Source organism: Nelumbo lutea, chromosome 4, assembly GCF_056320005.1.
Source record: "Nelumbo lutea isolate HS-2025 chromosome 4, American lotus-T2T, whole genome shotgun sequence".
Classification (NCBI taxonomy): Eukaryota; Viridiplantae; Streptophyta; class Magnoliopsida; order Proteales; family Nelumbonaceae; genus Nelumbo; species Nelumbo lutea.
In genome coordinates, this window is record NC_142687.1 from 91,455,263 (window position 1) to 91,482,365 (window position 27,103).

General features: G+C 37.7%; 2 protein-coding genes across 7 annotated transcripts in view; one reads left to right on the forward strand and one right to left on the reverse strand.

The window, feature by feature from the left end:
- Window positions 1–18,182, reverse strand: part of LOC148861776 (hyperosmolality-gated Ca2+ permeable channel 1.7-like) — a 146,029-nt gene extending 127,847 nt beyond the window's left edge. For 3 of the 6 annotated variants that reach the window (XM_088941677.1, XM_088941676.1, XM_088941680.1), the window contains exons 1-4: window positions 18,043–18,180; window positions 17,357–17,447; window positions 16,358–16,697; window positions 15,807–15,956 (exon numbers count right to left, since the gene is read on the reverse strand). In XM_088941677.1, coding sequence (XP_088797803.1) covers window positions 15,807–15,956; window positions 16,358–16,671 — 464 coding nt within the window. In that variant the 5' untranslated portion in view covers window positions 16,672–16,697; window positions 17,357–17,447; window positions 18,043–18,180. Of the gene's footprint in view, window positions 1–15,806; window positions 15,957–16,357; window positions 16,698–17,356 lie in introns of all 6 variants that reach the window. The other 3 variants (XM_088941675.1, XM_088941678.1, XM_088941679.1) reach the window with 3 other exon arrangements.
- Window positions 18,183–24,475: 6,293 nt separating this feature from the next.
- On the forward strand, window positions 24,476–26,172 carry LOC148861777 (uncharacterized). Its single transcript, XM_088985070.1, has 3 exons — window positions 24,476–24,860; window positions 25,331–25,458; window positions 25,576–26,172. Exons 1-3 carry the CDS (start codon window positions 24,476–24,478, stop codon window positions 26,170–26,172), a joined length of 1,110 nt encoding a protein of 369 aa, XP_088841196.1.
- Window positions 26,173–27,103: the final 931 nt, after the last annotated feature.

Consider the following 27,103-nt stretch of genomic DNA (forward strand, 5'->3'; position numbering starts at 1 on the left):
CAACATGATGCACATATAATGACATGGCTTTGGAACAGCATGGAACCAAAGATTAGTGTGAACTTCATGTTCCTAGTTACAGCCAAAGAGATCTGGGATCATGCTAAAAATTTGTACTCTGGACAAGACAACACAACACAACTAGGGTATATCAATTATACCAAGAGTACTTCAATTTGAAGCAAGGAAGTCAAAGCTTAGAGGAGTATTATGCAAGTTTGAGGAACATCCGCAATGAACTAAATGTGTATCACCCTCTAACATTAGATGTCCAGATCCAACAAAAGCAACGTGAACAGCTTGATGTGACTAGGTTTCTTGTGGGCTTGAAGGCTGAGTATGAGCCTGTTAGAGCACAAATATTGGGGGGATATTCACACCTTTCATATTTATTTCATACATCCTGTCAGAGCACCCTCTTCTTCTGCCAGAACACCCTCTTCTTCTGTATGAGCCTGTCAGATCATAGGCTAAGTATGAGCCTGAGTATGAACTATATGTGTATCACCCTCTTCTTTTTTCTCTTTTCTTTCTTCTTCTGTCTTCTCTACTTTGACCTAGAATCAACTAGGGTTTATTCACACCTTTCATATTTATTTCATACATCCCTGGAGGAAGAGACATATAAACCTTCTCATGTAATTCTCCACTCAAAAATGCATTCTTTACATCTAGTTGATAAAATGGCCAGTCTGAGTGAGCAGCCAAAGATAGAAGAACTCTCACAAAAGTCATCTTGGCAACAAGGGCAAAGGTCTCCAGATAATCAATCCCATATGTCTGTGTATAACCTTTTGCAACCAGTCTAGACTTGTACCTCTCAATGGTGCCATCAGCATGATATTTGATAGTAAAGACCCACTTACAGCCAATTGGATCCTTCCCTTCAGGCAAATCAACCACTTCCCAAGTGGCATTCTTGTGTAGGGCATCAATTTCTGATCTCATAGCATCCCTCCATTCTGGAATATTAAGAGCTTCTGACACAGACTTGGGAATTGGGTTAGAGGCAACAGAAGAAAGGTAGGCAAAATATGAAGGAGAAAGCAAACTATAAGAAAGGTGTTTGGAAATGCAATGTGCAGTACACTTCCTTTTTCCTTTCTTAATAGCAATGAGGATATCAAGGTCTGGGAAGGATGGCTCCAAAGGGGCTGAAACAGTACATGTTGTCTCATCTGTAACTGGAAGTGCATGAGGCTCATGTGTTGTAGGGGAAACAACTTGCTCATTTCTGGATCTTTGCCTTTGATACATCCTGGGATTAAAAAGAGGACGAGGAGGTAAAGGGGGAGGAACATTAGGACAGGAAGAGTGGAATGATTGATCCTCTCTTGATTCATTTGAAGGAAGAAGAGACTTAGTAAAAGACTCAACTGGGACAGAAAGAGGAAGAGCAAAGACTTGTGACAAATCCTCCCCCTTTGGACAATGTCCCTCCAGAGAGGAACCATAAAAGGAAGAAAGCTCATCAAAGGTGACATCCATTGTGACATATCGAGTACCGGTCTTTGGATCAAAGCAACAATAACCCTTTTGTGTGGGGGAATAACCAAGGAAGATACATTTGTGGGCTTTTGGTTCAAATTTATGTCTTTGGACACTAGGGATATGTACATAACAGGTGCAGCCAAAGACACGAAGAGGAATAGAAAAAAGCTCCTTGTCTAGATGAAGGAGACTGAAAGGAGACTTAAACCCCAAAACCCTGGATGGCATACGATTTATAAGGTAGGTAGCAGTGAGAACAGCATCACCCCAAAACTTTGTAGGGAGATGTGAGGCAAACAGGATACTTCTTGCAACTTCAACAACATGTCTATTTTTTCTTTCAGCAACTCCATTCTGTTCTGGGGTCCTAACACAGGAGCTTTAATGAATAACCCCTAAATCAGTGAGATAGCAGGACAAGTTCTTCTCAAAATATTCTTTTGCATTGTCAGATCTGAAAATTTTAATCCTGGTATCAAACTAGGTTAGGACAAATTCATGGAATTGCCTCACAAGTCTGGGAACTTCATCACGGGATTTCGTCAAGAATATCCAAGTAAACCGAGAAAAGTCATTAATGAACAAGATAAAATATTTGTAGCCACCCATAGAGGGTAAGTGGTAAGGCCCCCACACATCAAAGTGCACAATATTAAAAGGAGAAGAAGATCTTTTATTACTCAAGGGATAATTGTTTCTACAATGCTTTGACAGCTCACAAGACTCACAATGAAGACTGGACAAACTAATTCCCTTAAACATTTCAGGGAATAAATGACTCAATGCAAAAAAAGAAAGATGACCCAAACAAAAATGACATAACATGACTCGACTGATAGACTCTGTAGATATAGACCCAAAAGCAGCTTTTCCAAGTTGTTTAGGGCACTGTCCTAGAGTGTCAAGCAGGTATATTCCATTCGCCTCACGGCCACTCCCAATCACCTTCTGAGACTCCAGATCCTAAAAAACACAGTAGGAAGGGAAGAAGGTTACATAACGGTTTAATGAATTAGTTAGACTACTTACAGATAACAAGTTTGTATTTAGTCTAGGTACATGAAAAGCGGAAGGAAGAACCAAGGAGTCTGTAGCCTTGATGGTTCCCTTGCCGCAGATAGGGGCAAGAGAGCCATCGGCTAGGGTGATTTTGTCACATCCAGGAAGTAAATCATATGAAACAAACAAGGTAGAAAGGTTGGTCATATGATTAGAAGCACCTGAATCAATAATCCAAGGGATCCTACGATTACCTGAAATGGTTGCATGATTGGCAGAAGCCTGTATACCTGAATGAGAAAATGCAGAAGAGATTGAATTTTCTGAAGGGTTGGAAGAAGAAGTCACACCCTCTAGGTGACTGATCATCCTGAAAGAATGGTAGGATCCATCTAATGGACGCCATAAAGGTTGCGGAATGGGTGGGCGAATTTCAAAAAATTTCCTACCTTCTCCCAACTGGGAATCATATTCCCTAAATTTAGAATACAATATTCAAGGATCCTACTTGAACCATAATCAAACCAGATCTGTACCAAAAGATAAATGGGAGGAATATACCTGATCCGGAGAAGCAGTATCTCCCAAAGTTGGTGTTCACGCCCAAAGAATGCTCCAAGATCCGTTCCTGCTGAAGATGACACAGCTGTGAATGGAACAGAACCAGCAGGGTGCGTCCTACACACTGGATCCTTCACAAGAATCCTCTGGAAGTACTAAACACTGAATCCTTCTCAGTCTTTCTTGCAAGACTGATGTCAAGAACAGATTTCTTGACTTTCTTTTCTACAAAGATCTAATCTTGCAATGGCAGATGGCGGCGGCAGGAGGAGATCTCCAAAAACGAAAAAGGCTGAACTGTTTTTTCCCTTTTTCTGGAGAGTATGAATCAGATCAGATCTGAATTCGCAGGAGGTATCCTATACCTCTTCAAGGTGGTTCGAAATCTCCTCTTTTCTTCTTGATTAAGAAACCTCCTTTTTAGGAGTTATCCCAATCCAAATCAGTATTTGGATAGGGGATAATCTTAATCCTTTCTGCAGATAGAGTTAGCTTACTCCTGATCTTATCAGGAGGTTACCAGATTCAAATCTAATTTGAATTTGGTCTCTTAGAGTGGATAAGGCTAAAAGGCCCAATCCTTTTACTAACTTTAATCTCAAATTCGCCCCATGGATGGGTGATCATATCAGCCCACCTCGAAATGGGCTTTTGGCCCATTAAGTGTTCAGTGTCTAATTACTTTCCAATCTGCTGCCCAGTTGGGCTTCTTTGTATGGCGTGGGACCCAAGCATTGATCTACACACCAGCCACATGGGTTCGGCCCAGCCTCTAAAACAAGGCCCAGCCGAATTCACTGAAAAACTCAATGAACCCCTTGAGTCCATCATATGGACCCTATGGGCCCAACACTTACATTAAGTGGTCCCTGGGCCAAGCCATCTTATAAAAACCCAGGGACTGTGGGCAGGTGCAAGATTAGCCCATCAGGTATTATCCTCAATGGTCTTACACTTAACCTCTCAGCCCTTAATGATCAAGCACTGCCCGACAAGAGAGGACCTCTCCCTCGGCTGCAAGGAACAGTGCCGCACTCTCCTCTCACATGGATCCCGGGAATTAAAACCATTTGCAAACAATTCGAAACCGTACATATATATATAAATATATTAATTTTGCAAAACAAAATTCCAACGATTGAAATCAACTGCCGGCAGTTTGGTTTCCATCAGAGAGAGTGCATTCCCGATCATTACCCTTTGTCCGACAAAGTGGCTGATTCTGTCACTATGATCACCCACTCAGATGAATTCTCAAACTGCCCCAACATACCCAGGTTTTGATCCCCACCAAGGATCTCACTGATTGGCATATCAAAGGCAGCCTGATCCAACACCTAGTGAAATGTCATAATCGAGTCTAGGGGTCAGGTGTAACTTTCCAGTTTTGCCCATCTATCTCCAAGGTCCAGGGCAATACTGGAAATCTGGTCCGGTTCAAGGATTCAAGTAATCCCATACTGCATGTGCCTCGGGTCTTACCCTGATGGCTGAGACAGGCCATCCCAACACTTGGTGGCACACCAGTATCAGCCTTGGCAGGATAAATCTCCCCAGACTTATCCAACGGCTGTGAACATTTAAAACTAACATGAGTCTCTATAAATGTCCAGTTTTAGGGTTTTACACAGAATTAAACCAAACAACATGAATCAAACATGCACTTTATTTATTTCCACTAAATAACAAAAGTACATCAAATCAGATTGAAGCTAAGGGCATACAAAACTGTCTAACACATCCTCCCAAACTTCTCATATTTTTCTTTCATGGCTGCTAACTGCGAACTAGCTGTCATCTCTTCAATTTGGTATTTGCCACTATCTGGACCAGCAGCAACATTAGCACTCCCTGCTCTTTTATTATCATGCTTCTTCTGAAATCGAAGAGGTAGAAGCTCAGGATGTAATTTCCAGCACTTGTCTTTAGTGTGTTTTGGCCTTTTTTAGTACTCACAAACAACCTCTTTCTTCCCTGATCCACTTGGAGTCCCTGCAACCCCTTTGGGTTTCACTCCCATATTAGCAAAGTGATCATTTAGACCAGCCCCTTGAACCTGGACAAGCCTTCTACTTTCTTCACTACTTACCAAGGCATATGCTTGTGATATTGAGACACTCTCCTTGGATAAAATATTTTGTTTTGTAATATCATACTCTGGGTTTAGTCCAATCAAGAACTCAAACACCCTATTTCTCTCAACTAGTTTTTTGTAGGTCTCTGCATCATTAGTGCTGTCCCAAGTTACAGCTTCTATCAAATCTATTTCTTGCCACAAAGATTTCAGTATTGAGAAGTATACAGCTAAAGGTTTCTCCCCCTGTCTTAAATTTTTCACATCACTTCTCAACTTATAAGCTCTAACCACATTTAATTTTTGGGAATAGGTTTCAGCAACACTATCCTAGATTTCCTTTGCTGAATTCATCCACAAATAGTGCCGACTAATCTGTGGCTGCATTGAGTTCAAAAGCCACCCAATAACAGTATAATTTTCTTGCATCCACTTCTCATAAGATGGATCATCTTCTGAGGGAGCCTTTTTGCACCCGGAGATAAAATCCCACTTTCTTCTACTACAGATATGAATCTTTACTGATTGTGACCATGCCAAATAATTAGTTCCATCCAGCTTGACTGTGGTCACAGTTAGTAGAGAGTCAATAGAGGCTCCTGGAACCTGCCCGGATTCATCAACATTCTTGTTTTCAATCTCTGAGGAGTTCATCTCTTTAAACACTTCAAAAAGATTTTAAACAACTTCAAAAGACACCAAATGAAGATAGAACAAGGACTGTGTTGTGAGCCAACCTCTATGCAGCAGTACTCGGATTCTGAGTCACACTCGGAAGCTGGGAGAAACAGAAAAAAGGAGCCGCACCTTGTAGACTACACGAAACACCAAACAACTTGGTTCAATCTTCAAGAAGGAAAATCAGAAAGCCTCCAAACACTGAGCGCCCAATCCAAACACCCTGTGGGGCCCACAGACATATTTCTCCAGAAATTTAGGGTTTCAGGCTGTTGTCAGTTGTTTATGTATTCAGGTTTAGTACCATAAGGGTACTGTTGTAATTTCTCCTTTGTTTACATTGTTCGGCTGTACTAGTATAAATAATAATAGATCATTCTTTCGCCCCCTAGGTTCAGAAGGGGCTTTCAGTCCTCTCGGCTCACCTCTTCTCTCTCCCTCTCTTCTCTCCTCTTGTCTCTTCACTTGCTCTTGCTCTTGCTCAAAATGGTATCAGAGCAAGTCGTCCAGGCCTGAAGGGTGGTGTCAAGCAAACCTGTTGTTCAATGTCGAGCAGATAGTCTTTTCATCTCCCAGGGTTGTATCCATCGAACTGCTAATCAGTTGTATTCAGTTCGACCCAGAAGTTATAGAGACTTTTCATCTTCCAGCCCAGAAGTGGTATTCATTGTCTATTCGACTGTAGAGAGGCTATCATCTGAGGTTCGTAGAGGGAGTTCTGGTTTACAGAGAGGCTATCATCTGAAGTTAAAAGAGGTACTGTTCATTTACTGTTCGGCTGCCCTTCGGATTGACTGTTCAGCCGATTGATGGACTATTGAGGGACTGTATTTCTTTAACAAAGCAGTTGTATTCAACATTTTTTTTTGTATTTCTTTACCCCTTCGATGGACTGTTGATGTCCTAAAGCAGATATTGTATTGATCTCAGTCATTGACTGTTCGGCTACCAGACCTGCCGATTAGGGGTGTGGTGAACTTCACCTGTTTTTTCTATTCTGTTGGAGGGTCATATGACCTTTGTACAACTGTAGGTCATACAGACCTGATTGTGTACTGCAACTGCAGTGTTCTTTTCTTGGATTCCTACAAGACCGTAGGTTATACAGACAAGGGGGAAGTACCGCCACAGCAGTGTTCAGTCTTTGCTCCTAGTGAAACCGTAGGTCAGAAGGACCTGTTTCTATAATAGCCTTGTACGAAAGTACTCCTTTGGTTGCTATTTTTTTTTAAACCAGAAATCATGAGTAGTGAAGATTCAGCCTCATCTGGAGTTTCCTCAATGCTGAATGGAATGGGTAGGGGTGACCTATCCTTTCTTATGGCTGTTGTCCCTCTTGATGGTTTAAATTACCTAGAGTGGTCAAGAGGGATCAAGTTATACATCACTGCAAGGGGGAAGATAGGCTATATTAATGGGAGGATAAAAGAACCATCCTCCGGGAGTGCTGAATATGACAAATGGAATCAGGAAAACAGTATTGTTATGTCCTGGCTCTTGGTTTCCATGCAACCTCAAATCAGGAAGAATTTCATGTGGGCTGAAACTGCGAATGAAATCTAGGAACAAGCAAAATCTACATATTCAGAATTGAGACACCATGCCAAAATTTATCAACTGCAGGCAGCATCTTCTACTTGTAGACAGGGGGAGAGGTGTTTATCGTTCTATTACTTTGACTTAACATCTGCTTGGAAGGAGTTGGATCACTACCAGAGTGTGGATTGGAAGTGTGATGAGGATGCTAAGAAGTACAAACAGATTGTCTCCCAGCAAAGGGTGTTTGCATTCTTACATGGTCTGAATCCTATGTATGAATCTATCAGAGTTCAGATTCTTAGCTCTAAGGATCTCCCTTCTGTTTAGGAAGTCTATGCTCTTGTACAATCTGAAGAAAGCAGGAGAAATTTGATGAACAGCCCTGGTGGGGATGCTGTTGTGTTAGTTGCAAAAGGGGGTGTATCTATTGGTGGGGGATCTTCTTCCCAGAAAGAAGATCTCTAGAAAAAAAAAAGAAGATAAGGAAAAATTGTGGTGCACTCATTGCCAGAAACCCCGACACACCAAAGATACCTGTTGGGATCTTCATGGGAAACCAAAATGGGCTCAAGATCTGACTAAGAAGCAAGGTTCAGAGGTGAATAAGAAGTACAGGCAGCAAAATACAAAGAAACATCACATGGCCAACATGGCTACTCGGGAGCATCAGCCCACCATTTCTAATGTGACTCAGACACATCTCACTGGACCTGACCCGAGGGATGACATTATGAATTCCTTCCGTGACCATTTAGAGCTCTATGGTAGAGCAATTCGTCAGATGGATACTCCTCCCTCAACCTCATTTGCATCTACGTCAGGTAACCCTGCCACTGCTTTCCATGTTGCTTCTCACACCCATGACTCTCCATGGATCATTGATTCTGGAGCATCAAAACATATGACTGGTACATCCTCTTACTTTCAAACCTATCACCCTCTTTCTGCAAGAGACAAGGTGAGACTAGCCAATGGACCATACTCTTCCATAGCTGGTCAAGGAACTCTCTCTCTTCCTCTTGGCCTTACCCTCTCTGATGTTCTTCATGTTCCAAGCTTTCCCATTAATTTGTTCTCTGTTAGTAGTGTTACTAATTCCTTGAATTGATCAGTGAATTTTTTCCCTTCTCATTGTGTGATTCAGGATCTGGCCTCGGGGAGGACAATTGGTAGGGGTCGTATGGCTGATGGACTTTACATGCTGGAGAATAAGGTTGGTCTTCATGTTACAGAGTCTATGAGTCAGTCCTGTATGAAAAAAGTCTATTTATGGCATTGTCGTCTTGGTCATTTGTCTTTTGAGTCTTTGAAAGTTGTATTCCCATAACTGTTTAAGTCAATGTCGGTCTCTGACTTTTCTTGTCAAACGTGTCACTTGAGTAAACATTGTAGAACTCATTTTCTTCAAAGACATAGTAAATCTAAATCTCCATTTCACATTGTTCATTCTGATGTGTGGGGCCCTGTTACTTTACCATCTGAGAGTGGCTACAAGTATTTCATTACCCTCATTGATGATTATTCTAGATTTACGTGGGTATACCCGATGCGAACCAAGGAAGAAGTACCAAAAATCATTCAAGATTTCTAGCGGATGGTCTTCACTCAATTTCAAACTGAAATCCAAATTTTTCAATCAGATAATGCAAAGGAGTTTTTTCATAGTGACCTCACGGAATTTTTTGCTTCGCATGGTTCCCTTCACCGTAGCTCTTGTGCCCGCACACCACAACAAAATGGTGTGGCCGAACAGAAGAACCGACATCTCCTTGAAGTGGCTCGAGGTTTACTACTTCATATGAATGTTCCCAAATGGTTTTGGCTTGAAGCTGTTCTTTGTTCCACTTACCTTATAAACCGTATGCCCTCTCGTCGGTTAGAGTACAAAGCCCCACATCAACTTCTCTTTCCTAAGGCTCCCCTTCTTTCTATTCCTCCTCGTGTCTTTGGTTGTCAGTGTTTTGTCCAAAATCTGTCTCCCACCCGTGGGAAATTGGACTCTCGTGCTATACCTTGCATATTTCTTGGTTACTCCTTCACTCAAAAGGGCTACCGTGTTTTACTCGTAAATTCTATGTCTCCATGGATGTTTCTTTCTTTGAAGATGAGCCTTTCTATCCTGTTTCTCCTCAGGGGGAGTGTAGACATGAGGAGAAACTAGTTCAGCTTCCCTCTCTCCCTGACCCTCCACCTTTTCGTGTTTTTTCTCGTCGTCGCAAAGGCCAGCCAAATCCAAGGGCTGTAGAGAATCCGGAAGCTGTACCTCCAGTGCCACCAGACTCCTCGAGGGAGGATCATACTCACTCAGGTATTTTAGCTCCCAATGATGTCCTTGAATCTATTGAAAATGATTCCTCTACTTCTAAGGATCTTGTCCGTCCTATTGCTCACAGGAAGGGTGTTAGATTGTGCACCACAAAACATCCCATTTCCAACTTTGTCTCCTATGAGAACATTTCACCCTCATTCCGTGCCTTCCTTACCTCTATTGACAATGTCCCTATCCCTAAGAATGTGGCAGAAGCTCTTTTAGTTCCTGAATGGACAAATGCCATGAGGGAAGAAGTTAATGCCCTTCACAAAAATGGCACATGGGAACTTGTTGATCTTCCTAAGGGAAAGGTTCCAGTTGGATGTAAATGGGTGTTCACAGTCAAGCATAAGGCTGATGGAACAGTGGAAAGGTATAAAGCTTGCTTAGTGGCAAAGGGATTTACTCAAGTGTATGGAGTTGATTATGCAGAAACTTTTGCCCCCATTGCCAAGATGAATTCCATTAGAGTCGTTTTCTCTCTTGCAGCCAATCTGGATTGGATTTTACACCAGCTGGACATCAAGAATGCATTCTTGAATGGTGACCTTGAAGAGGAAGTGTACATGATTCAACCTCCTGGGTTTCTAGCCCAAGGAAATGAACAGAAAGTGTGCAAGTTGAAGAAGTCCTTATATGGGCTGAAACAATCACCAAGAGCTTGGTTCAATAGATTCCATGTGGCAGTTCAGCAGAAAGGATACAGGCAATGTCAATCAGATCACACACTATTCATGAAAAAAGGAGAAGGTAAAATTTCTGCTCTAATTGTTTATGTGGATGACATAATTGTTACTGGTGATTGGGAGGATGAAATTCAAAAATTGAAATTTTTCCTTGCAACTCAGTTTGAAGTGAAGGATCTAGGACCTGCCAGATACTTCCTTGGAATTGAAGTTGCCCGATCAAAGAAGGGTATCTTCATTTCTCAAAGGAAATACGTCCTACATTTACTTCAGGACACTAGAAAGATGGGGGTGAAGCCAGTTGACTCTCCCATTGACCCCAACCATAAATTAGGTGACAACTATGGTGAATCACTCAAGGATGTGAAACAGATTCAGAGGCTTGTAGGGAGATTGTTATACCTTTCTATGACTCGCCCAGACATTGCATATGTTGTTGGTGTCCTCAGTCAATTCATGCATGCTCCTAGGTCTTCTCATCTTGAAGCAGCTGAGAGAATCCTCTGATATTTGAAGAAGTATCTGGGTACTGGTTTGTTGTTTCAAAAGCACGAACATTTGAAAGTTGAAGTTTATACAGATGCAGATTGGGCTGGATCCCAAAGTGACAGAAAGTCTACTAGTGGCTACTGCACCTTTATAGGAGGGAACCTTGTTACATGGAGGAGTAAAAAGCAAAATGTGGTAGCTAGATCCAGTGCTGAAGCTGAATATCGTACTATGGCCCACGGGGTTGCTGAAGGCATGTAGATAAAGAATTTGTTGGGGGAGTTGGGTTTCCCAGTGACCAAACCTATAACTCTATTTTGTGATAACAAAGTAGCTATAAGCATTGCTGCCAATCCGGTTCTACATGATAGAACAAAACACATCGAAGTTGACAAGCATTTTATCAGAGAGAAAGTTATCACAGGCGAAGTGTGTACCCCCTATGTCACTTCTGAGAACCAGCTTGCAGACATCTTTACAAAGGGTTTAAACCTTTCCAGACATCATGATCTTTGTGACAAGTTGGGCATGATTGATATCTATGCTCCAACTTGAGGGGGAGTGTTGTCAGTTGTTTATGTATTCAGGTTTAGTACCATAAGGGTACTGTTGTAATTTCTCCTTTGTTTACATTGTTCGGCTGTACTAGTACAAATAATAATAGATCATTCTTTCTCCCCCTAAGTTCAGAAGGGGCTTTCAGTCCTCTTGGCTCTCCTCTCCTCTCTCCCTCTCTTCTCTCCTCTTGTCTCTTCACTTGCTCTTGCTCTTGCTCAACACAGGCAATACACTTGAATCAGCCAAGGAGGCGACAAAGTCAGTCCTCTTCTCTCCAGAAACCACTAACAACTGGGCTGAACAAAGTCTCTTTAACAGTCCGTATGATTCAATTCTCCATACACACTGTGTATGGGAAAAGAGGGTGAGAAAAAGGAAAAAGAGAGTCTTCTCTGATACCAAGAAGAAAAACAATCTTTTGAGAATAGAGGACTGTTTAGAACAGATGCAGAAATCAAAATAAAATAACGCAAATCATTCTTCTAAGGAAGAGAAGATGAAGAAGAAGATGGCGGCAATGGGGGTTCAGAGTAAGAGAGTTTTGAACCTTAATCTCACTCTTACACCCCCCTAACACTATTTTATTAAGTTAAACTTTGATAATTTACAGAGAGGCCCTTAGTTGGGCAAAAAATTAAAAGAACATAACATAGAAAGAATAGGCCCAGAATAAGGCCCATTACAGCAAAGAACATAAAAGATAAAAAAGGATAAACAGCCTATGGGCCATTCGGCCCATCTTCTCTACATAAAGCTTGGAACTTGGATAGGTTGGTGGCGGCTGTTGCTAAATCTGTTTCAGATTGGGTCTTGATATTGTCAGAATTTGATCAAGCCAATAAAGAGGACCTTGGGGAAGTTTTGGGATTACAAATATGTAATTTAGATTATTTGTTCTGATTTGGTTTTCTCTATGTTTTTTATGTAGCCTTAACACCTGATCAACTTGTATCATTGTTTCTTTTTACTGAAATTTTTACATTTACTATAAAAAAAATACATGTCCACAATGGCTAGCAGATTTATGCTAACCATTGATATCTTAGGAATCTTTTGATAACAGCTGAAGTGACTGAACTGAATGATTTATTGCTTTGTCTTTTAGTAGATAAAATAGTTATATAATAAAATTATTTAGAGGTACATTAATCAACCCAACATGTCTTTCAGCTAGTGAGGAGTTCACAACCCATTTAATGGTTTTTCTTTTTGAAAAAGTTAGGTAATATTATTCATAAAAGGCACAACAAAAAACCAGAGAGGGAAACATAAGCCATCCTCCCAGGCAATCAATCAAAGATCCCACAAACTTTAAGAGTTCAGAACCAAGAACATATTCTGATTACTGAACTCAGGAACAGCAGATAACCAGGAAGCTATCCTAGCAACAGTACAATAAATCAGATTCTTTGGTCTCTAAACAATCTGTTATTCCTTTCTGTCCAAATGGAGCCAATCACAGTGGCTGGAATAGTCTTCCAGAGGCATTTTCCTTTTTTAGATAGCCCCAGGAGATACCAACTATGCAACAGATCATTCACCAAGCCTCGCATTACCCAAAAAATCCCAACAGCTTTCAGGAAACGAGACCAAATCATCCACACAGAGGAGCAGTGAATGCACCAATGATCAATAGACTCCTTGACTAGCCCACACACCCCACAACTCAGATCTACGATGGGGATACCTCTTCTAGCAAGGTTACCTCTTGTCAGACATTTGTTAAGAGCTGATGCCCAAACTAAGAAGTTGATCTTGGAAGGAGAGGAGGGAATCCAAGCTTGTTTAACAGGAAATTCAGATCGCATCAAGTCACTTAGACCATCAGCAAAGGACCTAACCGTAAAAATACCATCAACACTCCATTTCCAAGTCCACTGATCATTCATAAGTGGATCAAAAGAAAAGGCATTAAGCAATTGAGAAGATTGAACACCTCCTCCAATTCCCAGTCCTGAAAAGTTCTGCGGAATCTGGGACTCCAAACCACCTCTCCCCTGACCAGATAAAAGGAATCAGCTACTGTAGCCTCCTTGTATTGGCCAAAGAGAAGGAATTTGGATTCTAAGGTTGAGTTCTCTAACCATCTGTCTTTCCAAAAACGAATCCTGCTGCCAACTCCCACTTTATAACCCACCCCTTTAGAGAAGCTAGGAAGGACCTTCATAATACATTTTCCAAAGAGAACACCTGTAGGAAGGGAGCTCCATAGCAGTCAACCACCCTCCAGACTGAAGACCATATTCAGCCGCTATGAGATTCCATCACCAACTACCTTCTTCCATCCCAAATCTCCATATCCATTTTCCCAGTAAAGCAATACTAACAGTTTTCAATCTTCTCAACCCCAAACCCCTTGAACTTCGAGGAGAACAAATCTGATTCCAAGTCACAACATGGATCTTCTTTTCACCTTCCCACCCTTTCCACAGAAAATCTCTTTGCAATTTCTCAATTCTCTTAGCCACCTTGCTCGGAATGGAGAAAAGAAAAAAGGTAGTAAGGTAGGAATCACATTCCCACCCATTTAATGGTTTATTCACTAAAAGACAAAGCAATAGATCATTGAACTCAGCCACTTCAGCCATCATAATATGAACCCTTGGTCATTGTTTAACCCCATGACCAAATGGACATGTGGAACATTATTAAAGTGATGCAGTATAACTCAAAGATGAGTAAGATAGATACACAGTTAGTATATAGAGCTATTCACAGGTTGATCCTAAACAGTATGAGGATCAATATTTTGTTGATCTGATTAGAATTACAAAAGAGTTACAGCCCATATCTCTGCAAATATGAAATTATTTTTAGATAATTCTGAAGATATAATCATTACAAGCATCCCTTAGAGAGGCACGAGATGCTACCTCACTATACACAAAAACAGAACAGAAATTATTACATGAGCCTAAAACAAAGATTGCCTATTCACCCCTTGCTTGGCTAGAGTATCAGCTAACCCATTTGTCGATCTCCTCACCCATTGTATCCTCAAATTTATATTCTTGGTGATCCATAAAAATACCAAATTCATATTCATATTCTTGGCTAGAGTATCAGCTCGCCTCCGCTTCGACAAGACCCCCCTTTCAACTAATGTTATGCATCTTTGTTCTTCTTAATATAAAATATTTTTATTAAAAATAAAGAAAAAATGAGATCCCCCCTCCTCTTCATCCTCCTCCCCTTCCTCCTCATAACCCCCCTCCTCTTAAGGAGGCTTACGCCTCTTGCGTTCTGAACTATGCCTCATGCCTCTAGGTAGTGGAACACCTCGCGTCATGCCTCCGCGTTTTAAAACATTGCTTCTAGTTGGAGCTGTTGGTGGTCTTCTATGCATGTGACAAAACCATCTTAGCCTTCTCTCTCTCTCAGTTTATCACGTATTGAAGCTACTCCTAGGTTTCTACAAATGGCTTCATTCCTGAACCTATTCTTTCTAGTTTTTCCACTCATTCATCTTAGCCTTCGCATTTCTACCACACTCATTTTCTAAACATGTTGTTTTTTGACTGCCTAACACTCTACTGCATACAACATAGCTAGCCCTACAACTGTTTTATAGAATTTTCCTTTTAATCTAAGTGGTATTCTCCTATCACACAAAAGTCCAGATGCACCCCTCCATTTTTCCCAACCTGCTCTAATTCTTTAGGTGACATCCTCTTCAATCTCTCCCTTGTTATGAATTATTGAACCAAGGTACAATTGATTCTTATGAATGTGAAACATTATTTCTTAGAGAAAACCCATGGAAGTACCATATTCTGAACTCAAAATATCATCAAAAGATGAACAAACTTCTCTAAACATACTGATTATTGGAGGTCCTATAAACCTGTAATTCAAAACATTAGAAATATACACATGAATACCTAATGTGGGACTCTAATGTATAAGAGAGAGAGAGAGTACATATTCACAAATCATTGACAAGCTCCACTCTCATACTCACAGGAATGTTGCCTACAAACCAATTTTAGTTACTGCTTCTGAAACAATGTGCGAGCATTCCCTAATTAGCTTTAACTTGAGTAACATGGATTACTCAAATGACCACCCACAAACTCCAACCAAAAGCAAACAATGTCTTTAATATTCCAGCCAAAAGTGTAGACTTTATAAACAATTTTCAAAATTATTTGAACATATTTTCTTTAAAACAAAGGTTAGAGTCAGTTAGATAGGAAAGATATGGCACAATGCCACCATAACTGAAGTAAGCAGGGCATAATTGGATACAGCTAAATTTTAAGAGAAACATAAATGAGGCCAAGAGTATGAGGCTTGTTCCTTCATTCTCCTCTGTCCAAGGCCATGCCTTCTAGTGAACAAATAGCCCCTACGATGACCTAAATAGCTGAGTGGTAAAAGTAATTAGAGAATAACTAGAAGACAAGATACATACTCCCACCTTTTTGAACCCGTTGACACATTGGAAATTGAAAGCTTGTCAATGTCACTAAATGTTAAACCTTTAATATTCTCTAGCCTCCCATCAGTCCAATTAACAGGCACCAAGATGGCAAAAGCAAGTACAGTTAGTGGAACAAATATTTTCAAGCTGCACATAGAAGTCGACAAATTAGATTATCTGTAAAAGAAAAACAAGACCCTAAAATATATGTCAGTGAATGAAATGTTAATCTTTCTATTTATATATCTGTGTTTGTGTGAGCATGTGTGCATCCATATGTCAGTTCCAAACAAGTTTGATTGGTTCTATAGGTGGTTTCAACCCTATTCATAAGAACTGGGAAAAAATATGTAAACTATTAGACACAGATAATAAGTATAGCCTCCATATAACAGGCAACCTAACTTCAAAAAGTTTCATGTAAAGTAGGAATAAAAACAAAAGAAAAGGGAAAAGTAGAACTTCGGTATGCTGACAATACCAGGGGAAATTTATATAAAAAAAAAAAAAATCATGTCAAAATTAAAACTTGCAAAATACAAACTCACCCAAGAAGATAAATTCGAATATACACAGCAGAATCAAGTCCTGCATGATCAATAAGCTCGGGTTCTGGCATTTTCAATGCTGTCGGCATCCAATTAAAAAAATTTCTGTATGTTCTAAAATCCAAGTTGACAAACTTGTTTCCAAATGCTCCAGAACAGTTTGGTCTACTTCTCATCCCCTTAAGGTACCATTTTGGGAAGTACACTCGATCATTAAAAGGTTGGAGACGTAATAAAGCAAATGCCACAAGGAATGCAATTGCTGATAGAAGATTAATAACTGCTGAAACAACAATATCTGCAAGAGTAGCCATTTATTTCCTTGAATATTATTATTCTCCTGAAAGTTTTCATATGCAAATCAAATGGTCAGATTAACTCCACCAATCTGGAGGAAGAAAATTAGGTATTGGATAAAAAATAGCTAGTTAACAAATATCATTCTTGGGTTTGTGAGTTTTCACTTGCAATCAAAGGCTGATTTTTGGCATCTTATAAAATATGCGATAGGGTATCTATAATGGTTATGACCTTTGAGCCATTTGACAAGTTTTAATTGTTTATGTGAGTATTATCTATATAGTAGCAAAGAAGTTTTTTTGCGAAATACATTCAACTATCATTATGCATTTCATAGTTAGCTTGTACAGTTCCATATGCTGCTGTTACTTATCACTAAGATTTCTCCGCTCTTTTTAAAAATATATAAGAAACAATTGAAAATTCACTAAACTCAATCTTGGGTAGTTTCTGAGAGGACTCTATGATCTCTTTTGTGGCCAAATCCTCAACTAAGATTGATTCAATTTTCAATTTTAATAAAAAATGGCTTAGAAATACTCTTTAAATATAAAAGATAGCATTACAATTGGCATCATTCCACCTCAAGAAAATGAGTTACCACTCAGACTACTTACTGTTATTTGTGTAACGTGATTCCACCTGTACAGTGATAATCACAATCAGGACAATTAAAGAAAAAAAAAAAAAAAAACTCACCTTGCAGTGCAATTGAACCATGCAACAGTAGAATGTTGTAATCAGGCCATTATTGGTTGACGAGTATCATAACCACGGTAATCGTTTCTTTCTGTATCCATACCCATCTTACATGAGTTTCTGCATGTAACATTTCAGGCTTTCTCTCTCTCTCTCTCTCTCTCTCTCTCTCTCATCACTTTCGGGATAAAAGACCAAAAATGAAAAACAACTCATTTTTTATTTTCTACCAGTTCTTTACACGACAAACCATTCTGTAGCAACAACAGTGTCAAACCCCAATGGTCAACTTTATGTTCCTATAAAAACTTTATGAAGTCCAACTAACATCGACATTTCAGATGGTATACAACATAATAAAAAAGAAAATATAATTTTTTTTCTTTCTGTTTCAGAAAATAGCATATAAAAGGGGAAAATCAGAAACCAAAGCGCTGTTCATCCAAATCTCCATACACACTATTTAGATAAATCTCACTCGGACCTTCTCTTTTTCTTATTCCAATAACAAATTAACCCAAAAAAAAATTTGCTAAAATCATTCAGAAACTCTGAAACCATCGAGTTAACCCTAAACAGTTAAAAATTAGACGAAATGAAAATCAAAACAAAAGAACATCAATCATGAAACAATTCCAATGACGTAGCATGGATGAGAATAACAAAACAAATAGAGAATAGAAAACCTGGGAATTTCGTTTTTTCGATTGAATTGGAAAGACTTGATCATGCGAACGTCAATTCAAACAACGAAAGAATCCTGTAAAAATCACGCAATAGCAGACATTTTAAGGTTTTTTTATTCTGTACAATGTGAAGTTTGCGTGGTTCGGTGCATGGATAAAATGCATATAAATTCTATTAACATATTAATAACATTATTTTTAACATTAAAAATAGTCAAAATTAATATATATAGGTATATAGAAAATGTATATTCTAAAACTATATGTAAAGAAATATACTATAATTAATATAATAGGATGCATAGAAATCTTAAAATTATATATATATATTAAAAAATAATACATGTACAAAGCTATTATTATGTTATTTTCTATTAATATATGCAAATATTAAATGTGAATTATTATGTCGATAATTTTTTATTTTATTATTTTTAATTTTTAATATTAACTGAAAATCAACTAAAAATCAATTCTTAAGTGTTTAGTTAACAATCTTTTTATTTTTGTAAACAATAAACACATTATTATAAAATAAAATTAAAATATAAATTAAAAATTTATAATAATATATAATATTAACTTAAAATATATCAAATATATTAAATTTTCTAAGATATACATCATATGCAAATTCATAATTTTTAACTGCTAAAATAATTATTCCACTATTAATATTTTTATTTTCATAAATTTTGAAATAAAAAAATATTTTTTGATATAAATGTAGATTAATGGATTTGACAAATTCAATTTATATTATATTTTCAAGGTTTTTGTAAATAATACTTTATTTTTATAAATAATATATATTTTTATTTAATTCAAATTAAAATATTAATTAATAATTTATAAAATTTTAAGATACATGCCATGTTCAAATTTATAAATATTAAGTACTAAAATAACTATTCTATTATTAATATCTTTTTTCGTATAATTTTTTGAGATTAAATAAAATTTTGATATAAATGTGGGTTTAAGAAATTATTTATTTTATTAGTTTATAAAATATTAGTTTTGAACATTATTTTTTTTTTATTTTACTGAAATTGTTAAAAACAAATATAAATTTTTTACATTACATGTAGACATGAGAATAGAAAGAAGTTATATTAGTTTAATAACTTTATATGATGATGATTGGCTTAATGCATCAAGCGCGCATTTAAGGTTCTGGCGCCGGGTGATTTGTGTTCAAATCACGCCAGACGCAATTTTTTGGAAATAAACGTGCACACAATAAAACGCTGAGTCGCCAATCTGATATGCGTGATTCATGGGATACCGGTTTATTCGTAGTGTATCCCGTATCCCCTCTAGCCGACACCGATATGCTTCACATTGGACGTATTGTATCGATATTTAAATCCTTGGATGGGAGGGTGGCAACAAGATTCTTTGCGAATTCGTTACTCTCGTGCTCTCTTGCGCTTTTGAGTTGGCACTATGGCCCATGCGATGGAAATTTTGAAAGATTTAATAATTTTATTTACTATCAATTAATATTAAATTAATAATCAAAATTTATTGTTAATTAATTAAAGTAATCAAAGTTATTGTTAATATTTTAGTAACTTTATTTTTCATTTAATGTTGATTTACAAAAAAGTAATTATTGTTAATTTAATATGAACAAATATTTTTTAATAAATTTAGTTTTATTAATAATTTGTAGTACTTTTAATATTTTTATTATTTTTAAATGAAACTTTGATTAACTTTAAGTAAATAAAAATAACTACAAAAGCTAACATTTTTATTAATTTCACTAATAATTAACAATTATATAGGAATGACAACGAGGTAGGTTTAGGGTGGGGCACCCCATCCTTGTCCCTACCCCATAGTCAAGACACTCTATTCCATCCCTGCACCGTCGCCAGTGTCAAGCAGGTTCAAGGTAAGGCAATCACTCCCCAATGTTGGGCGAATTTCAGGGCAAGACACCCCAATCCTCATCAAGGATGGGGAATCATCAAATTTCCCCATCCCATCCCCAATATTGGGCAAGTTCAAGTAGAGATGTAAATCAAGTTGTACTGGGCTGACACAACATGACCCGCATGTGAACCGTACAAAGTGTGGGTCGTGTTGTGTTGGACCATGGGGCATCCTAGGCCATGCCTCCCTCCCTTGGGATAATTTGGGGGGTCAATTCAGCAAGGGTTGTGCCATGCCGTGGAGCGGGCTTGTCCATGGGCCAAGCCAGGCCGGGGACCGGGCCAAGCTTTGAGAGATCCATTTTTTAAAAAATTGAAAAATAAATTTAAATTTTTATTTCATATGATTTTTGATGCATACAATTAGACTTATTCATGGGTCGAGTAGCCCGCCAGCCTAGCCTGGCTTGACCCGTTATTTTTCAGGCTATGACAAAATTTCAGGTCCATGGGCTTGAGCTCGAGATTTGTCAAATAAGCCTGGCCCGATACTACATATATAAAAAAGTATTTATGTTATATATAATAAATATAGTATACATATATGTGCTTCTTAAATTATTAATAAATATCAATTTACTATTAGGAAATATAAATTAGTTTGTTAATTTATTAAATTATTACTAAAAATAAGACATTATGTTTATAGATCGAGCTTCGGGCTTGGGCTCGAGCTTTAGGCTTTATATAAGGGTTGAGCTTGGGCTTAAGATCTAGGCCCAATGGTCAGGCCGGGCTCTGGTTAAGGCTTGCTCATTTTCCATTAATAAAGAGGCCCGTGTTAATTATAAAAATATGATTTTTTATAAATTATAATTTTTATTTAATTCTAGTTTAATATAAATAAATAAATATATATATATATATAATTCATATATATTTTAATAAAAAATTTGTTATTTAAATATTATAGAATAATATTTATCTTATATTCATATAACTTTCAAGTTGAGCTTATTAGGGGTTATTTAGCTTGGGCCCTATCTAGTAAAGCCATCATTGGACTCCAAAAGTTTGATACCCAATTAGACTTCGAATATGATTATCCCTAGTAATGTGTGAGCATGGTGCATATCTCAGCTAGACCTAACTAAAAAGAAAATAGTTGTTTGAGCCTGCAAATTTATAGATCTAATAGTTGCTTAAGTTATAAAACGATTTGTTACTTTTAATTAATTATTAAAATATTATTAGCCATTAAAATATTGTAATTATTAAATTACTGTATTTATTTAAAGTATAGTAATTTCTTGAAGTTATCATATTTTCAGCAATATTGCTTCTTTCTTGGCTAGAACTAATTAAATGTAATTTCCTGGTAATTAAGTATAACTTTTTGGTGATTAAATGTAATTTTCTACTATTTATAGCTTAAATTATAATTATTGTTAATTATAGTTTAAAAATAATTATTGTTAATTATATTACTATTACTAATTAAAATGCATTATTTTTCATTATTATTTAGTATATTTTGCAATAAAATATAATTAATTTAATTTTTTAATATTTGAATTAAGATTTAGGCTTTTCAGAATTTTCGGATTTTTAATTAATTTTTGGTGTTTTTTTATTATTATTCAGTAATTTTTGCATATAAGTATTTTTCAATAATTTTCAGCATTTACTTTTGCATATTAGTCACTACAAAATTAATTTGCATTATCTTTTAGTAAAAATAAATTAAATAACTAAATAAATACTATAATTAATAAAAAGTACAACTAATTTTCAATAGTTTTTAATAGTTTCTATCTTGGGTATTTTTTAATAATTTTTTGTATTTTTAATAATAAAATAATATTAATTATACTTTTTAATTATTTTTAGTAAATACCCTTATTAATATAAAATATTTTTAATTTACAATATTTATTAATTATTTTTAACTTTTGGTATATTTTCATTATTATTCAGTAATTTTTGCATATGAGTAGTTTTGCAGTGAAATACTATTAATAAAGTATGTTCTACATTTTAAAATTTCATTAATTTTTATCATTTTTAATGAGTTCATTATGCACAATAAAGGTGTCAAGTCATAAAAATTATTAATTAATTAAAAATACAGTAATACAAAGTTATCTAATAATATTATTACAACTATTAATTAATATATTTATATTTATGTTTCTTATTGTTAATAAAAATGGGTTATGCATTTTAAATTTTCATTAATTTTTATCATTTTTAATGAGTTCATTATGCACAATAAAGGTGTCAAGTCATAAAAATTATTAATTAATTAAAAATGCAATAATACAAAGTTATCTAATAATACTATTAAAACTATTAATTAATATATTTATATTTATATTTCTTACCGTTAATAAAATGGGTTATGCATTTTAAATTTTCATTATTTTTTATCATTTTTAACAAGTTCACTATGCACAATAAAGGTCTCAACTCATAAGTTATCTAATAATATTATTAAAAGTTTAAACTATCAATCAATTCAGGTGATAGAATTTTCAATATGATTCATTGATATTTAGATATGACTTTTTGGGTAGAGAGGTAGAGGGATTCGAGGATTGATGGTTTTATTATTGTAAGTTTTCGTCTCTCTTACTTTGTTTTATATTCTTCACTTGTATCTCGTGGTTTTTTCTGCGAGCATTATGTAATATCTTTACATGTTGGGTTGTTTTGTGTTAACACGGTTAGCAGAATCGTGAGCACCCCCAACATGTGTCTGTGTGTTATGTTTAGGATTTGGTGGGCAATAATTTGAAAATATATGGTGTTGTTTGGCATATCTTTTTAGTAAGATCTTCCACGGTCTAAGTAGTCAAAAGATGTAATGAAGTTTTGGGTCTTATTTTTAATGACATGGTTTAATAAGTATCCTACTCTATCATGATCTACAAAGTTGTTAAAGAAAATATTTTAGATAAATACAGGAAATTCCATTTGAAGCATTTAGATTTCTTTGTCATTTTGGGCTTCTATAAACTTTTTAGGGCATAGGTCTTTATGACTTCTTGTCTTTCATTGCTAAACACTTACAATCGTTTAAAAGATGGAAAGACCATACAAAAAAATGTGCCAAGCATCTCCTATATCTAATTGTCTTTCTGAACCTTTTTTTAACCCATCAGTTTGCAGACTTAATCTAATGGTACAATGGCTTAATTTCTCACTAAACTGGTACATCGAAGGCCAAGTGAAGGAGAAAGCAAGTATAAGGCTACAAGCTAATCCCATTTGCCATTAGATCACTGATTTATTTGTTAGATCGATCCATTTCAGCCGAAACAATACTCTGTGTGGATCCCCTTGAACCCGGTGCAATAGTTGGTCTTGCCCGGTCAAAGAGATTATTGGGAATTTGTTATGGAGTGGGAAATTTGTATGGGAACTCCACTCAGCATGTATCTTATCCTGTCATGCATGTATCTAGGCGTAGATTCCTGGTAGTTCCTAGGTTCTTACTAAAAGTGAGTCTCCTATTCCTAAAATTCAGGCATATATGATTGTACTTTGCATAATAAAACATAAAATTCTCCACAAAGATTTTTCATGGTATCAAAGCCAACATTACATTCCAACCACAGCCTATTATCGACGACTCTGAGTCTCAGTTCCTGGAGGAACTCATTCCCTAACAAGCAGGCCGCATAGCTTCCCATGGCAGCTTTTACGATCCACGACCCTTTCACTAAGCCGTTAACGATCTTGAATCGCTGGTTTCAAAACGCGTCATCTCCGTGTATGAACCTGTAGAACAGCGATCCTATAGGGATCGGTTCTGTGGTGCTCGCGACCGGGGATTGGAGATTCACCGCGAATAAGAACGTTTTGAGAGAGTTTCCGAGTGACTATGACTTCCTGAGCGTGTTGGCTAACGACCGGAGCCAATCAACACCAACGGGTTTTAGTAGCCAGTCGCCGGATAGACATTTTTGTCTCTTACTGAAGAAGTTCTTGCTGCGGAGAGAAAAGAGATCGCCCAGAGGTGAGGCCCAGCCGTTCGATCCGGTCTGGAGGTCCACGCGTTTTAGGGATCCTCCGTTGATAGCTTCATCTCTCTAGTCCCCTCCGTCGTCACACGATTTCGAGCAGACTCCAGCAGATTGTCCACCGGAGCTCCGGTTCTTCTGCTTCGTTGAGCACATTATAGGCCTCTCCTGTCTCCAAAGTCCAAAGACTACTGCCGCTACTACTTCAGTCCGGAACTCCCGCTGCCATCATTAGGAACCTTCTCGGTCCTTCCGCTTCGACGACACTTGGTTTTTGCTCGGCGTTGCGGGATCGGAGGAAACCAAGTAAGAGCTTGGGTTTGACTCAGAATCGGCGGGCTCACTTGTTCTGATTTCTTCGTGAGTCTCATTAGGATCGTCCATCTACGTGTTTCTTGCAATAATCAAGCAACTGGAGCGAATCTTGTTGATCGGTTACCATGGCTGCCAATAACAAAAGGAACAGTGAGAGCTCAAGTAAGTCAGAATGGTGGGGAGACAGACCCCACAGTACGTCGACCGAGCATGGAGCAGGTCGAGGAAAAGGGGGTGGACCCTCTGGCGGATGTGACCGAGGTTCAGGGAAAACTCATGCTACTCAGTCATCGGCAGGGGCGTGAAGTGGCTGCTAATGCAGCCGTAACTGATGGAGACAGGACCAGACTAAACGGGCTTAATGACGAGCAATGGCAGACTCTTGTAAGCATGCTTGATGCTTACAAAACCAGGACTAATGAAAAACTCTTTGGTAAGAAAAATTCTACTAATTGGATAATTGATTCCGGGGCATCACACCATATGACTGGAGAAATTGGTTTATTGATGGATGTACGGAATATTGCACTATGTCCAATGGGACTTCCTAATGGGAAGCAAACCACTGCAGTGAAGGAAGGGACTTTACATTCGGGTGGAAATATTTATTTACATCATGTGCTTTTTGTACCAAGAATGAGCTGCACCCTTATTTCCTAGCAAAATTACTTCAAGAGATAAATTGTATTGTCACTTTTATTGACAAGCTATGTGTGATACAGGACCAAACCTCGAGGATTCTGATTGGAGTGGGTGAGCAGTGTGATGGGGTCTATCAATTTAGAGGAGCAACACCAGTTTGGGCGAATAGAACAAGAGTCATGGATGAATGGGAGTTATGGCATCGCAGATTAGGGCATCCATCTAAACAGATATTATCTTTTCTTCCTAAAGTAAATAAGTTAAATAATAGAACTGAAGGAGATAAGCCATGTGATGTTTGTTACAGAGCAAAACAAACATGGAAAATTTTTCCTGAAAGTAAACATAAAGCTGATGATTGTTTCTCTCTAATTCATTGTGATACATGGGGCGCTTATAAAGTAATTCCCTCTTGTGGTGCAGTTTACTTTCTAACCATTGTTGATATTTATTCTCGTGTTGTGTGGGTTTACTTGTTACTGGAAAAAAGTGAAGTAGCACGTATTATTGAGAAATTTTGTGCCATGGAAGAACGTCATTTTGGCAAGCAAGTCAGAACTGTACGAAGTGATAATGAAATAGAATTTAAAAGTTTGAAATCATACTTTGAGACTCATGACATTCTGCATCAAACTTCATGTGTTGGGACACTGCAATAAAATGGTCAGGTGGAGAGAAAACACAAGCATATCTTGAATGTTGCAAGAGCATTGAGATTTCAAGCAGGCTTGCCCATTAGGTTTTGGGGGGAGTGTGCCTTAACCACCAGATACTTGATAAACAGGACACCTTCTTTTGTACTTGGCGGGAAGACTCCGTATGAGGTATTGTTCGGGACGCCACCTCAATACGAGCAAATGAGAGTATTTGGCAGTCTCTGCTATGCTCATTGGAGTCCTCGAGACAAGGATAAGTTTGGAGAAAGGAGTAGGAAGTGTGTTTTTGTAGGTTATGCCTACGGAAAGAAAGGTTGGCACGTATATGATGTTGAAAGAGGAGAATATTTTGTCTCCCGTGATGTAGTCTTCCATGAGAATGTATTTCCATATGCCGCTAATCTAAAAGTAACTCCAGAAGACAACCCTGGCCCAGCCATTGCACTAGCTAATACCATGGTTGATGATGATGTTTTTCACAGCCACAGAGGAAATAAAAACAAGGGGAGTGATGCAGCCGACATTTGTGATAGGGGGAGCCTTGAAAATAACGATGACGGAAGAGAGGAGGAGCACGGAGATGAAGAGTGTGCAGGAAGTGGGAACTAATGGTAGTGAGGACAGAATTAGTGTGGATTCAGCACCACAAATGGCACCAGAGGAGCAACTTGGTAGGGGACATCGGCATCGCACACCGCCTGTTTTGTTAAAGCCCTATGTGACCTACACTGCTCGATGTTTGAAAGACCCCATTCACACTCAAGTCAACCCTGAATCAGAGTCCTCAGGTACGACTCCCTATCCCATAGCGAATTATGTGACATGTACTAACTTCTTTGCTAAACATCAAGCTTTCTTAGCTGCAGTCACTGCAGGAGCCGAGCCCACTAGATTTTCTGAGACAATGAAAAGTGAGAAATGGAGAAAAGCTATGAGGAAGGAAATCCAGGCTCTGGAGGACAATGGTACTTGGACATTGGAAACTCTACCTCCCGGGAAAAAGGCAATAGGGAGTAAATGGGTGTATAAGATCAAATATAATTTAGATGGGACGGTTGAACGGCATAAGGCACGCCTAGTTATTCTCGGAAATAGACAGGTTGAGGGGTTAGATTACAATGAGACTTTCACTCTTGTAGCCAAAATAACGACAGTTCGCACTTTCTTATCCGTGGCAGCCGCTAAGAACTGGGAGTTGCATCAGATGGATGTACATAATGCATTCTTACATGGGTATTTGGATGAGGAGGTATACATGCAGTTGCCACCAGGTTTCTCATCTAAGGATTGAACAAAAGTGTGCAAACTGAAGAAATCTCTCTATGGATTATGTCAAGCTCCCAGATGTTGGTTCTCGAAATTAACAACGGCCTTGGTATAGTTCGGGTTTGTTCAATCATATCCTGACTACTCTTTGTTCACTTATTTCAAACACAGTGTTCGTCTGCACGTGCTGATATATGTTGATGATATGATTATTGGGGGAAATGATACTATAGCCATTATGAAGTTCAAAGAGTATCTCAGTCGATGCTTCCAT

What these genes read in the sequence shown, in the direction of transcription:
- LOC148861777 (XM_088985070.1), top strand. Translation starts at nt 24,476, where the DNA reads ATGGAGCAGGTCGAGGAAAAGGGGGTGGACCCTCTGGCGGATGTGACC. An exon ending in GGAAGGGACTTTACATTCGG is followed by an intron (nt 24,861 to 25,330) that starts GTGGAAATATTT and finishes CTTGTGGTGCAG; the next exon opens with TTTACTTTCTAACCATTGTT. An exon ending in AACGTCATTTTGGCAAGCAA is followed by an intron (nt 25,459 to 25,575) that starts GTCAGAACTGTA and finishes TAAAATGGTCAG; the next exon opens with GTGGAGAGAAAACACAAGCA.